Raw genomic sequence first — 14,384 nt, 5'->3', positions numbered from 1 at the left:
GCGTCCCTTAAAACGAACCAGCGGCACATTACACGCCTAAAGATGCTGGTGCATTAACCACTGCATTCCGGGTAAGACTAGGATGCAAATCAGGTGAGATCCCTTGTGCATCAGCTGCCGGCCACGGCATCCCTGAGAACTAGCCAGCGCTTGCTTCCGTCGGGTACGATTCGTGGATTCCACGCTTCTCCTGTCGCAACCAGGGCGATCCTGAGGCGTTCCATGGCGAAAAAAGCGTTATCATGCTCGGGTCACGAGGTAGTGTTCGCCAGCACTGATGCGTCGGCGTACGGTCTCGTCGATACGAGCACCCGAAGGGTAACGCATCGCCCGAGCGGTAGACGAACCAGCCGCGCCAGCACCCCATGGGGCCGTTACGCAGACCCGGACGCTGCGCACAATGGTGCCACGGCACTTGAGCATCCCTGAGCTCGCCGTTTGTTTCACGGCGAGGTTGGAGCAGCTGCGCATACTGAAGTAGCAGAATACGATAGTACGACACGGCTACCTCGTAGCTGAGGTAGTGGCGAGCGAAAGTGCTGGCTCGAATCGCTATCCGCTGCGCTTCGCGATCCTGGTGATGCAACAAGCGCACGATTTTCGTCAGGTTGCGGAGCCAGCGGTCCACCGGCAGGTAATGCACATTTGGCACCAGCAGCGGCTCGTACCATTGTTTCCAGGGCGATTGCTGAAAGAGGGGCACGGCCCCGCTCGACAGAAGTATAGATCTCTTGCGTGAGGAACCTAGTCCGCCATCCACATCAAGCACATAGCGATAGCGTTGCATGCTGGATAACGGTGTTCGTGGCAGCAATGGAGGGTACCGCTGCTCCATCGGCGTCTCAGGAACACGTGCGGTGTTGTATGCTGCTGGTGATAGCGCCAGCGAGCTGTTTTCGAACTTGGTGAACGCCACCACGCCAGCGTCGAACAGATCCGGGTGACGCGAAGCGAGAACGTGCAGCTGGATACGTACATCGGCAACTTCATTGCCATCGTGGTGCTCGAATGCAGATGTGACTCCGCGAAAGAATGCCCGTGCATCGCGGTGCTTCCAGTCTGCGCTAGTCGAGGCTGCAGTACCGCGCATCGCCTCGTCGCTGCGGATACTCGCGCCGCCAGCATCCTCATCGGAGCCGTTCAAGTCGTCGTGTCGTGTTTCACGACTGCTACGATCGACCAGCTGGTAGTTACCGTAAGCGCCGTATTCTGCCGGATCTGGAATAGGGATATCGATGTACGCTGCGCCTGTACGAAACGAGAAAATCGGCATCCCGGCGAATGCTGCTCGCCCGGAGGAGTCTGCTGTCGAGCGCGGACAATCACCGAGATTAACGTAGAACTCTGTACCTGGTGGAAGCGGCAAAGCGTCCAACGTCAGCTGCAGGATCCAGCGCAGGCGCTGGTCTCGATACGTCTGCGGAAAATGATCAAGAACTCTGTAGAGGATATACGGCTCACGCTTTGAGGCGCTCAGGTTTACCGGCACCCGAATATGTACACCAGCACCGTGAAAAGGAACCTCAGCAGCATCCAACATGGTTCGTGGAATACCCAAAAGCAACCAGGGCGACAAGTACTCCTGGGCAAGCGATCGCAACTGACCTGTCCGTGTTCGGGTGAACCATTGCTGCGGAAGTAGTTGTGGTCGAGCGCTGGCGTCATTTGTGAGCGGAGCTTTCCAGTATAGCTGCCACCAGCAGTCCCAAAGGACTAGAGCACCGATCACAAGCCCAAACAGGAGCAGAGGCTGGGTCCTTGGTGACTGCTCCCGTCGAAAGCGCATTCTCAGCGAAACCGTTAGGTAAGCAGCGTTGGCGCCAACGCTGACGCGAGGCGAGGCGCGTTACGTTACCGACGCGTAAACTGAGAAACGCTTCCATTTGCCAGGAACAAGCAGTCGATTCGATTGATTCGACTGCAAGACAGGTTTTCGATGCTGGTCATTGCAAGTGACAAGTCGTCGACTTGATGTACGCTATGGAAACGCAAGTTCTTGACGCATGTGCTCGTTGGGAAAACGAGTTGCGCAGGCGCCGAGAGACCTTTCTCCGGCGACGAGACATCGAACTAGGGCCAAAGAAGCACCCGGCCCGAAGTGAAACGAGCTCTCGAACAGCCCAGAATTCTAATGAAGTAGACGGTAGCGAACCAGGTTTACAAGAGTTGCAGCGCTCGGAAGATCACGCTTCTTCCCGTGAAATAGCGCACACCGAGCCTATGCGCGGGAGAGCTGGAGCCAAGCGCTGTGAAACCGCTCTTCAGGGCGTGTCAGGAGGTGCTCGGGGACATGCTCATTATCATCAGGGCCCGGTCTGCTCCGAGAGCCCGCCAAGAGCAAGCGTTGCTGCGGCCGTTACCATCACCGAGGGTGAACCATGCGAGAGCGTGCCGGCTGCGCTCGATGTTGCCTGCAAGGAAAACGCGGATACTCTGCCAGGTCTCGCGGAAGCGCTTACCTCCAGGCCAATACGAAATAATCCGGCTGGCGTACGCTTTCAACCGCTTTCGTCTCGAAACAGAGACCAACCGCTGACTTCATTGCAGGAGCTTCGCGGCGTGTATCGCGCAAGATACACTGCAGATGACGCTAACAGTCAGGTGCCTCGTGAGCAAGTCATCGCTCCAGAAGCAAAATCGAAGAGCTCCATGCCTTTGCTCACAATCGAGCCGACCGAACCCTCGACACTGGCCGCTGTACCTTCGCCGAACGATGCAGGTACCGAATGCTGGTTGTTCACACCTGACCGTTGCGAGGGCAAACACATGGCAACAGAGCACATGCGATACCGCGATGCTCAGCGGAACCGGCCCGCGAGCCTATTGTCCCCAGCACGAGAGCCGGCCAGCGTCGACCTGGAGTGGCGTGGTCTCTTTGAGCGCGCCCAGCACGAGTTCACTGCGCTCAGCCGAGCCTTCGAGGGCTTGCGCACTGACCGCGAGCGACTTGCACGTGATGTACTCACCGTACTCGCTGGTTGTCGCCATTGGTGGCAGCAGCTCGAGAAGGAAACCCAGGCGCTGGCGGAGTCGCGTGCAGACCTCGCGCGAGATGTCCAAATATTCCGCGAGTTCACGACAAATCTGCAGCGACAAGCAGTCCGACTCTTGCAACGTATCGAAGATCGGTTTCAGGACTGTATGGGCATGCAGTACCAGCAGATCGCAGAATCTGAACGAACTAACAACAAAGTGGGCATCGCCTCGAAGCAGCGCAACGAGCATGCAGCAACGTCACCGCATCAGAACAAGCAGACGGATCCAGCGCGACTGGAAAACCCCTCGACTGCAGCGCGTTGGGCTTCAGCAGGTACGACTCCCGACGACGGCATCGAGCACGGGACAGCGCTCGATGCTCGGCTTTGTTTTTGCACAGCAACGCCTGATCAACCCACTGCCGAGCAATGCTGGTTACGGCGCTTTGCGTGGTTGCAGCAGGAGCTTGCTGGACTGCGACAACAGCTCGCTGAGCAGACGCGGAAGCGCACAGCGCACGTCTCTGCTTGCACCGCGCATCACTCGCAGACAGGTACTGCTGACAAACGCTCCACGCCCGACATTCGTTTGATCCAAGCTCGCTCCAATCTGAGCGGGTTTGAAGATGCGCCACGTCTCGCTCCAGCGATACCCGATTCCGCGGTCGATTATCGGAAAGCACGCGGGTTTCCCGTGACATCTGCAGACCGCTGGGGCACGACCGTGGACCCATGGGAACCAGAAGCGTACGACGCATTCGACAGCATGCCGCCAGCAGATGCGAATCATGACCGAGCGCTGGGGCTAGCGGATCCTACGCATTCGCGAACGCAGCGCATTTCCGCACCGCAACAACGCGAGGGTATGCCACGGACGCATGCGCAGGCTGCTGGAGCCGCAGGGGTCGCTCCGATGGCGCCGCAGTTGGCGTCTGATGGCAGCGAAAGACCACCAGCACCGAGCGCTACCCGGTCGTCGAATGCAGGCGTGCACACCCCGAGCCACGAAGCACAGGGTGACGACGGCGGGCGTTGGCATGTCTCTGGGCGCTCGGACGCGTTACCCCGCTCGTTGTGGTCCATCGGGCGCACCGCGTCATCGATGACAGCGCTGCCTTCCGACAGTGTTGCTCGCAGGTTCCCAGCGCGTCCCAATGAAACGCGACCCCTCCGAAGCGCCGAGCAGGACGAAGCCGCTCCCGACGATCTCGCCAGCGGATCGCTGCAAGAACAGGTTCGATCCCTGCTTCTGTACATTGGATCTCTGCAGGCCCGCACATCGGATAGCATCCGTCTGGCCCAACTCGCGACGCTCCATCGCCTGATCGAAGGAATGTGCCACGCTACCCAGGACCAGGACTTGATCTTGAGCAGAGCGTTGGACTATCTCGACATGCTGCTGCTGCACAACCGTATTCCATCTTCGAATGTACCGGGTGGCGCGAACGCATCGACCGCAGAAGCACCCTGATCCAGATGGATGTGTCGGTATCGGATGTGGAAATGGGGGCGCTGTGCGCCCGCGTTTTGCCTGGATGCAGGCAGAACGGAAGGGATGTAGTGACCTCAGCAAACCGGCGCTCGGGGAGGATACCAGTCTCATGACGCTGCTAGCCACTGGAAACGGAATCATCGCCACGAAACGGGCGAGGGCGTGCGTCCGTATAACAAGCGTTCGGGTACTTGCTGCACTGGTGCACATTCCAGGAAGATAAATCGGACACGTCGTGCTTCCACCGCATTCGACAGCATGTCTGGATGCATCAAATGATATTCGGATCCATACAGGCAGCATCATTTGATGTTTCCATGTAGAGTGCATGAATTTAGTGGAGATCTCGCCTCGACACTGCCTGTGTGCAAAGGCGTACGAAGCGATTCCAGGCAGCGAGCGGTGTGACGGGCCGGCGACCAGCAGGCCCTGTGCGCTGGCATCTGCGACTTGGAGTGCCCGTATGAGGCCTGTAAGTCCGTTACCCCAATTGTATTCAGTCGGGTGCAAAAGCGACAAGCTCACTGGTAGCGTGCACGAACGCTTGAAACGTACACACCCGGCTGCATCCGCAATTTCTCTGCTGGTACACGAGCGTATGCCTCTGGTACGCAGGTTGCTTGTCGCCTTGACCAGCCGTCGCTGTACCGCATGCAGCTTCGAGGAGCGGTAACTCTCGTGATCAGATCGCTGCAGCTCTTGGCACACATACTCATACAAATACATAGGCATACCTAGAGTCAAGCATCCGGAGATGCACACTCGTCCGGATCGCATGATCTGCGTACGCTTTTTCATGGCGGATCGAGAACGCGGCAGCAGGGGCGCTTTCGGCTGCCGAAACTTGCCTGCTGTCGTGACTGCAGAAAAGTGCTGAGGATGCAGCAGCAGAAGATAATCGTTGCTCTCAATAAAACAGAAAACGTTCTACAAGAACGGTGAATAAATAGATCTACCCATGCACCGACGACTCCTTGCATTTTTGACCGGCAGTCTGGTATCGGCATCCGTTTCTACCAGTTCACTACGAGCCTGGGAGGATACCACACGTATTCGGATCGCCGTAGCTCCTCGGGTCTCGTCGTCTTCAGCACTGTAGAGCGTCTGCTAATGATGGTGGCGTTGAAGTCTCAATTCACAAATTCCTTGTGTTTATTGCCCGTGGCTGAACTCATCAATGCAGGAATTGCCAAAGCTCGAGCCCTCAGTGCGATTCCAGTCTCGTTATCGCCGAGTCTCGCGAACACCTGGTCCCGCCTATCACCCATCAACATCTCCATCTTCGTCTTCTTTGTCACTTGCTCTTCTTCCCTCGTTCACAGGCAAAAACAACATTCTTTTCGGGTTTTTAGCGGAACCTGGCGAGGATGGCCCTGTAGGATCCTCGACTTTCGTGTCCGTAACTTTCCATCGGGCTCTTTATTTTTTCAAAATGAACGCAATCCGAACACTTCTGGCTATGAAATGCGAAAAGGCATTTGAGTATACGCACCTGATGATGGAATACAATTAAGGTGAAAGACTATAATGGAAATCCAGAAAGGCGCAAATGAGTGCTGTGCAGAAAGCCAGAGACTGGAGCACACGTCTCCCTCGCTGCTGGTTGTTCACTTTGGTGCTTTTCGTCACACGTTCTCGCCTCGGCACTGCGACCGAGAGACATTCTTTCCGTTTCAGAGAAGTAATGTATTCATTGACCAGCTCCATCGCCTGAAATTCTACCCCGATTCCAATTTCTCTAATTCGTTCTCTCCATACGAAAGGCCAATCTTGGCCTCGTACCCCTCTGCCTCCATCTGGGCTCAACCCGGCACTCCTGATGTACTTCAATGTACGCTCGTCGGCTACGTAACTTACAGTGGTGATGCAGACGGCAGCACTGACGTTGTAGGCGCCGTAGTGATCGTCGTCGAGACGACTGTCGGAATGACGGTCGTTGGCACGATCGTTGGAATAACTGTCGTCGGGATGACCGTAGGAATAACTGTCGTCGGGATGACCGTAGGAATGACGGTCGTCGGGATGACCGTAGGGATTACCGTTGGCACTGGCGTCACACTTGGTGGTGGTGGTGGCGGCAATTTCGTCAACGGTACCTTCGGTGTCGAGATCACCTGCTTCACGTACTGGCACTGCACCTGACCCGCCTGGCATTCAACCGGGCACTGGGTCACCTGCACCTGCTGATACCACCGATACATCTGCTGGTACTGCTGCTGGTACTGCTGCTGACATTTCTGAACTTCCTCGTACTGTTGCGTGCAAACCTTGCAAACCTCGTATTGCTCATAGGCAGCACAGACCTGCACGTTCGCGTACTGACACACCTGAGTGCAAATCGGCGTTGGCGTAGCCGTTGCTTGAACCTGCTCATACTGGTACCAGCGATATAAGGGCTGTTTCTTCATGGGCATGACGGTCTTCTTCACCGGAACCACCGTCTTCTGCACTTGTTGCACCTGCTGCACCTGCTGGCATACGGTCTGCTTTTTCTCGCAAACCTGTTGTGTCGTGTACTGAACGCACGCCTGCTTCGGCACACAAGTTGCCGTGTACGTCACAGGTGTGCACTGCACCTGTGGAGTCACCGTCACTTGCTGTTGATACCAGCGACCCTCAGTGTCCAGGGTTTCAGCGGCCACGCTCGAGGCAAGGCCCACCAGCAACGCCAGACTGAGCACTACGAAGATAAAGTTGCGCACTTGGAGTTTGTACTGCATCATGTATTATCCTTCTCGTCGAATACTTGCGTAGTATACTCTAAATCGTAATGGGATATGTCACGTCTTCTTTCCGAACGATGACAACGCCAATCAAATGCAAAATTTTGGTGTACTTCACAAGTTCGCGTCACCACGTGATGCCACGTAGCCGACGGTGTCCATCCATAACAGCCGCGCCGCAGAAGAATACAGAGGAAAGGTCTCAAGCACTGTTTTCGTTCGATATATCATTGGCCAGGAACGCACCATCACGACGGACACGTGTCCCCACCAAAAATGGATTTCGCCGTTGGAGCCCGCGAAACTTGTGGTAGAAATGAACGCGTTTGGGAGAAAATCGAAGGCGATGCGTGCCGTCGTGATCCCCAGGGCGTCGCATCGCATCGCTGGGCGCGCGCGTCCGTTGGCAGCTCGAATCCGGAGCGCAATGCCCCTTGCGGCTTCTTCGTTGCCTTCGCCGGTGATCTGCACGCGCTGCGGGAGCTCGTCGATCACACGGCAACCGGAGGCGTGTCTCGAGTCGACGCTGCTGCGCTGTTGCTGGGCGGGTATCGCGTGGATGGCGCTTTCGGCGACGCAGCGGGGGGTTCAAATGGCGCTGAACAATGGCGCATTCGCTGGGTTCATGCGTTCTACGCAACGTGACGAGTGATCGGGGTCTTATGCGAGCTGCATGCGCCCCCGAAAGGCATGGAGGTGTCTTCGCGCTTCCCTGGTTGCGAACGGCAATCGCAGTGCATGCAGGGAATTCGGCTCGAATGATCGATTGATGGTGCAGTCGAGAAAACGGTGCGATGCGAGCAGCACTGGCGTGCATGGATCGGCAGACAAATGATAGAGACAAAGCTATATATTTTGGAAATGACGCACAGAAACACGAGCATTTGGATTGCGTATGCTCGTTCCCCATGCGTCGACGGGAGACTGGTACGCGCTGCCGCCAGCGTGCGATAGCGAGCAACGTCGCCGGCATCGATTAGAAGCTGGTTCGCGTCTCGGAAGCTGCAATCTGTAGTTGCCGGTTCGCAGTCGCCTATACGTGATTCAGGAGAAGGGTTGCAAATAAGCTTGCGACAGCCGGAGCTGCACGGCATGCCCTGTTCTGTCGCTGCAGCGAAAGATAACCTGTAAGCTGCGATATTAACGAAATATCCGCATACAAAGCATTGCTGCCAGGAATGCGTTTGCTTGCGGGCGCATGGGTGAATGTTCGTGAAGCGAATCGGTAAGTGCAGATGCCAGGATACGCCAGAGGTTTGGGGATTCCTCATGAGGCTTGCGCACAAGGTTCGCCAGCGCGACTGGGCCGTCCATTCGCTGGCACTTTGGAATTTGAGCTGGCGAATGCGTTGCTTGTATGCTTTGATCACTTTCGATGTAGGTGATGCGAGGCGGAATCCTTGCTTCCTGCCCAAGCAAATGCTAATATGCTGCACACAGCCTGACGTTTCCGAGGCGCTTCCAACGCCCCGGCTGTTCATGCCTAGGTCGAATTGAGACGCACTCGAAAGCGTTTTATCGGAATTCCTCAGAGAACGGCTCCACGTCCATACGCTGCAGCAATGGACAATTCAGAACAATGCCAAATCGAGAGCGTTCAGGAGATCTGGAATCGTCCCAAAGCTCGATAACAGTTCCCTGAAACCAAATGTTACATCCTGCGACATATCTGCGACTTGCTGCATCCAGACCAGAGGAGATCCACCTGTTCATAGTGTTTCCACTCAACATTGTTCAAACTTCGCTGCATTTAATTGAATGCTTTTCGTGGTGTGTTGCAGGAGATCGGAAACACTACGCAATGTATATTGTAGATTGACGACGAACTTTCTTTAGGAAAGATTCTTTACTGAATAGTGGAACGAGGACTGCATTCCGCATTCAGGTCAGATGTACCACAGCACTCAGATGGTTGGGGAAACTGAAAGAAAGAAGTATACGCGTCACGCGCCAGAAACTGGTACTGTGAAAGACTGCTTTCGGCCAATGATAGAAAACGAGCCGTTGATCATGTAATGGAAAGCAAAAGCGACGGTAACAGCCACCACGGGCGTCTCTGTTTCTGAACGGCTTGTTCGTGTCGTCCTGAAAACACTGGGATATAGTCGCAAAAAGAGTCGTAGTTCACGCGCGACCATCTTGCACCGAAATCGCAAGGATAGCGTTGCTGGAACGTCGCGATGAGCATGAAGCGGAGTCATGTCGGTTTGTTTCAGTCGATGAGACTTGCTTCGGATGAAGCGGTTGAAGCGTAGATGGGTATTTGCGGAGACGGAGCCCGTGCAATGTTCGGTAGAACTCGAGGAGAACGAGGACATCATCATCTGTTCTAGCTAGAATGGATTCATTTGACGGCCTGAGTTTCGCTCGTAGGGAACGCTCATACAACAGCAACCCTTTCGTCGAATGATCGAAGACTTTTCCCCGCAGGTCTGGCGACGTCCTTCTACTGGACAACATAGCATTTCACCATTGCCCTTCGCGTTCGAGCTTTTCGCTGATTCTATCCGGGAGTAGAGCTGCTTTTCATTCCTTCGTACTCTCCGTGGCTCAACTCCATCGAAAGAGCGTTTTCAGTCCTGAAACGTAATGATCGCTCTTCAGACAGAATCGCTGCGGCTTCTAGCACACGCTGACGTTTGGACATATGCCTTCTTTCTTCCGCAAGTCCCTCTCGCCGGGGGAAGGTCTTCACCTAAGAGCATAAAAAAGTGCGTTCATATGAAGCAAGTAAAATCTAAGGAATCAGCACAGATGTACACGCCAGAGGGTCGATACGGAGAGAAGACAGCGGAGACCTTCGGCCACAGAAAAGTACGAGTTGCTGACAGCGAACCAAGTGGCACAGCGGGCACGAGTCCGATGCCTCCTTCCATTGGTCAGCTCGAGCAGCGGCAATAAACGCATGGAGTTTGTGAAATGAGACTTTAACGCTGCTATCTATATCAGGAGTTTTGCCGCGCTGAAGACGGGACCCAAGGAGCTGCCGCCATCTAGATTTGTCGGACAGCTTCTCAGGCTCGAAGTATGCAAGCACAAGCTGAAACCTACTGCAGTCTGCCGGCCAGAAAAGGCGGGCAACTGGCTGCGCTAGCGTACCTGTCTACCGTCTCGAGCAGACGCCCTCCGAGGTACGGCAACGCCGTTTTGTCGCCGTGCTACGCCCGCACCGGCGCTATAGGCGGTGTCGCGGATGATCAGGACACGCACTCAGCAAACGATAGAATATACGAAGCAACCAGTATACCCACGACACGGTATGGCTTATGGAGCTTAGAAGTCGGACGTGGAATCATGAATGCTGCTCCGCACGCTGGTATCAAGCGCCCCAGCAGTCAATCGGGAAATGCCGGCCTTCGTCAACGCTTTATGAAATTAAAAAAAATTGTAACCGGCGCTGCCGAGCTCTAGGGACAGCGTGTGCGTTTTGTTCGCGCTGCCGCTTGTGTGTGCTGTCTCGTTGCCAGACTGTGGTATCGTGGACTTTCGACCTGCGTACTTGTTCATTGTGAGCTCTTGAGTCCAAGGTGTGTGTTTCTGTGGTTGCTGCTGTCGCATCAGGGACGCTACGGGGTGTAGCGCCGCTGGGATCATTTCGCACGGGCGCCTTGAACCGCTGCGGTCGTGTACGTGACCAGGCGTAACGAAGACACGTTTTTTTGTGCCAGTGTGTCTCTTGGCCTTCAGTCGAGTCTGTGACTCGAGACCCCGGGTTTTCCAACGAGTACAGCGTTTTCCAGGAGAGAGGTTATTTTCACACAAGAACGTAGCGTTACCGACAAGGCGCTATGGCTCACCTATTTTCCTGGTTGAACCGTCGTGGGCGGCGCACGGAGACCAGCGGCGCCGTAGCCCCGCTAACGACGAGAGGTCTCACGAATGGTACCACCCAGGAACGGTCACCTGCGGGCAGAGGTGGTGTTCGGGGCGCCGTCACCGGCGACGACGTTCGCCAGACCATCATCCAGATGCGTGAGCGCATCAACTTGTTGAATATGCGCGAACAGTTGCTCCGGGGACGAGTAGAGGAAGCACAGGAGGCTGCGCGACAGGAAGTTCGACGGAATAACCGCGATGGAGCAGTGATGTGTCTGCGGCGACGAACGCGACTGGAGGCGCAGATTCGCACGACCATGGCTGCCCGTGAACGCATCGAAGAGCAAATCCTGGCCATAGAGACAGCCCGAAATAACCAGGAAACCTACGAGGCGCTACGAATGGGCAACGGAGTGCTGCAGCGCATGAATCAGGGCTTGACTCTGGAACAAGTCGATCGCACCATGTTGGACTTGCAGGAACACACCGGTAGAGTCGACGAGATAACTATGGCGCTGCAGCAACCGATCACCACGGACATTGTCGATGAAGGTGAGATTGAGCGACAAATGGTGGAACTCCAGTTCGAGGTCGATGAGGACCGCCTTCTCCACGAAATACCAATCCAGGGGGCCCAGTTGGCTGCTGCTCAAGCTCCTGGGCGGTCGCGTGCTGCGGTCGCTCAGAACGGTCGTATGGAGCGAGCTGCGGTCGAGGTGCGCAGCGAAGCCGGCACCCTCACGAGACGCACGGACCGTATTGCGGCACGGCTGCCGGAGCCTCCCCAGTCGATCCAGTCTGCCGATAGGGGTACACGGGCCACGTCACTGGGTGCTACTGCGGCATCCTGCAGCCCTGTTGACACGACCGTCGACCGCGAGTTGGAAGAACTGGCAGCTATCGCGGAGCCACGCATTTGAAAGAGCGTACGCTCTCTGTCTCTGTGTGTGTGTGTGTGTGTACGTATGTGTCATTTTGGAGGTAGCCCATGGGAACGGGGCATCAAACTTTTACAGCAGCACCATCCGATCGCGTACGAATACGAAAATGGGGCGCCTCACGTGAACAGCTGCCAGAGTAGCGCTGCCACTGTCGCGGGCACGGGACGCGACCCACGGTTACCATCGCTTCTGGATGCCTGGACGAGTTTCGCGGGCCCGTCTTGGTGCCGGGCATGCAGCTTGAACCAGTCGTAAAGCTCGTGCGCACAGGTCGCTCCTGTGCAACGGAGGACCTCCTGCGCGATCCGCTCTCGTATACCGGGTAAAGCCTGCAATTGTCGACACAGCATCGCCTGCAGAGAGACCACTTGTTCCCGTTGTTGCATGGTGTATCGCCACTGGTCCAGCGTGAGCGGCGCTACTGGAGCGTCCGGACAAGCGGACGCCCTCACCAAAACTGATGCATCGCCAGCATCGAGTCGCTGCTGAAGGTGTCGCGTCATCTGCTGGTACCAGTGGGCAGTGACGACGGCATTCGGAACCCGGACGATATGAAAGCCGTCTCGCACTTTGGTATGCAGTGCTGCTTTCTCGATCGTGCGCCATAATCGCTCGTGTTCAGCGGTGGCACCCGCGCTTTCCGCTCGAGCAGTGCCCTCGATAAGGTACACGAGGCGTCTGAAACCTGATGTCCGCATCCGCGCTTTCTGCAGGCGATATCGCTGATCTCGAATAGAAGCAACCAGATCAGGGAGGGGTTTGCGCTCCACGAGCACCTGGCACACGTGGGCTTGTTCGGGAGGCGTCGTTCCTGGCGTCGCAGTGGTCGTCTGCTCCATGGATGCGTCCTTGCTTGCAACCCAGAGCGCGTCACCGGCTGGTAACGAACGCACCCAGAACACGATACCCAGTTGCCGCAGAAGCGCTTGGAATTCTGGTTTCTCCCGCGAGTCCAGTACTAGGTGAACCCGCAGCCGACTCGGGACCTCTGCTGGGCAGTGTGCATGCCCTGTGCCGCAGGCTGGGTACTGTGCAGGGACGCGCTCGCGCACGCCGGTTGCAGCACGAAGCGGATCGCGACCCGGCACTCGCTGCTCTGCGGTACCGCGTAGCGTTACCAGCGGAGGAACGGCTCCCGCGCCATCGACTCGGCTCGTAGCCGGATCATCCACTGATGTTTGCGTATCGTCGTCCACTGCGGGCCTGCGTTGTATTAGGGATGTCGCAACCGTAGCGCCGGTCTCCGTGAGCATATAGCTTCGGGGCCGCGTTGACTGGCTGACCACCACCAAACCTCGTCGAATGAGGGCGCTGTTCATAGACGACCAGCCGTCATACCACGTGAAAGGCGCCGTCGAAGCGTGATCCTCAGCCTCGCGCCGGTGGTAATTCCTCCAGCCGCGATGAAGGCGCACCAGCGGCACCATGGTATAGCGTTGCGCTGCGTTGACGATTTCCGACTTGGTAGCTGGCCCTCCGTCCAGATCCCACAGGCCAAGTAGCAGTGCCGCAGCTGCAGTGCCGACGCGTGGGCAATAGCGCCGCAAGCTCTTGTCTGTGGCGGCACTCGGCGTGTTTAGATCAACGCTTTGTGTATGTTTCTTTGCTGAATGCTCTGCTCGCTGAGCATCCGAGTAGCTATTCTTTCCATGTACGGTATCGCTGGTACTGCTCGATGATCGTGTGCAGGGTTGCAGAGCATCATGCAGTGCCTTTTGTGGTTGCTGGAATGTGTTGCTCGCTCCCGAGCAAGCCGTTGGTGGCGCAGCGCTTCGCGTCACTTCTTCGCTTGCTGCGAACTCCGCAGACAAGTCCCGCAAGTGCCTCAGAGCCGTCGCGCCAACCCCGGGCACTTGACGGGCTGAGCGAAGGTCTCCGACAACTACCGGGAAGCACTCAAGCGACTTGGCGGAGCGCTCGAGTATTTGCGCCTCTCTAGATGAACCGCGAGCGCGAGCGATCGCGGCACGCTGACGCAGGAAACCCGCGAGCGAGTCGTTGTCAGCAGGCGGCATGGAGCTGTTGCGGCCGCCGCCTGTGCTTCAAGTCTCGTCACGGCTACTTGCTAGAGCTCGGCGAAGTCGTCGCTGCCGACTCCTGGAGCTGCGCAAGCAGCGCAGCGCGCGTTTCTCTGGCCACTAAGCGCTCCGCCCGGAGGTCCCAGACAGGGAGTTCGTAGACGAAGCGCGCCACCGGGACCGCCGACAAACACAACACCAAGTTCCAGCCTAGAAAAAGCACAGCGGAAGCCAGCGGTGCGCGTGGTGACTTGAAAAACATAGCACCGGCCCGTGCCCCGAAAGTGGCTCAGCAGCGGCCTGGAAACGAGCAGCGCAACGCGAGACGCCTGCCTACGGCGTGAGGGATCAGCGAGAACCGAACCCTATGTTCGAAAAAAACGACAAGCCACTCGCCAGCGCCGCGATCGACGCGGGAT

General features: G+C 56.7%; 5 protein-coding genes and 1 non-coding gene across 6 annotated transcripts; 2 read left to right on the top strand and 4 right to left on the bottom strand.

Moving 5' to 3' along the window:
* Positions 1 to 139: 139 nt before the first annotated feature.
* CYME_CMI048C (hypothetical protein, conserved) lies at positions 140 to 1,786 on the bottom strand (the record flags this gene model as incomplete). Its single annotated transcript, XM_005536181.1, has 1 exon — positions 140 to 1,786. The coding sequence occupies one exon, from the start codon at positions 1,784 to 1,786 to the stop codon at positions 140 to 142; it is 1,647 nt and encodes a 548-aa protein (XP_005536238.1).
* A 185-nt stretch (positions 1,787 to 1,971) lies between these two features.
* CYME_CMI047C (hypothetical protein) lies at positions 1,972 to 4,446 on the top strand (the record flags this gene model as incomplete). Its single annotated transcript, XM_005536180.1, has 1 exon — positions 1,972 to 4,446. One exon carries the CDS (start codon positions 1,972 to 1,974, stop codon positions 4,444 to 4,446), a length of 2,475 nt encoding a protein of 824 aa, XP_005536237.1.
* Positions 4,447 to 6,320: 1,874 nt separating this feature from the next.
* Positions 6,321 to 7,190, bottom strand: CYME_CMI046C (hypothetical protein; the record flags this gene model as incomplete). The annotated part of the gene is made up of 1 exon (XM_005536179.1): positions 6,321 to 7,190. The coding sequence occupies one exon, from the start codon at positions 7,188 to 7,190 to the stop codon at positions 6,321 to 6,323; it is 870 nt and encodes a 289-aa protein (XP_005536236.1).
* A 1,821-nt stretch (positions 7,191 to 9,011) lies between these two features.
* CYME_CMI045T lies at positions 9,012 to 10,538 on the bottom strand. Its single transcript, XR_002461321.1, has one exon. It is a non-coding gene; the product is annotated as a hypothetical transcript (transcript).
* A 440-nt stretch (positions 10,539 to 10,978) lies between these two features.
* On the top strand, positions 10,979 to 11,926 carry CYME_CMI044C (similar to vacuolar sorting protein SNF7; the record flags this gene model as incomplete). Its single annotated transcript, XM_005536178.1, has 1 exon — positions 10,979 to 11,926. The coding sequence occupies one exon, from the start codon at positions 10,979 to 10,981 to the stop codon at positions 11,924 to 11,926; it is 948 nt and encodes a 315-aa protein (XP_005536235.1).
* A 137-nt stretch (positions 11,927 to 12,063) lies between these two features.
* Positions 12,064 to 13,962, bottom strand: CYME_CMI043C (hypothetical protein, conserved; the record flags this gene model as incomplete). Its single annotated transcript, XM_005536177.1, has 1 exon — positions 12,064 to 13,962. One exon carries the CDS (start codon positions 13,960 to 13,962, stop codon positions 12,064 to 12,066), a length of 1,899 nt encoding a protein of 632 aa, XP_005536234.1.
* Positions 13,963 to 14,384: the final 422 nt, after the last annotated feature.

Source organism: Cyanidioschyzon merolae, chromosome 9 (assembly GCF_000091205.1).
Source record: "Cyanidioschyzon merolae strain 10D DNA, chromosome 9, complete genome".
Lineage (NCBI taxonomy): Eukaryota > Rhodophyta > Bangiophyceae > Cyanidiales > Cyanidiaceae > Cyanidioschyzon > Cyanidioschyzon merolae.
The sequence above is the reverse complement of the archived record's forward strand: the minus strand, read 5'-3'. Positions and strand labels throughout refer to the sequence as shown.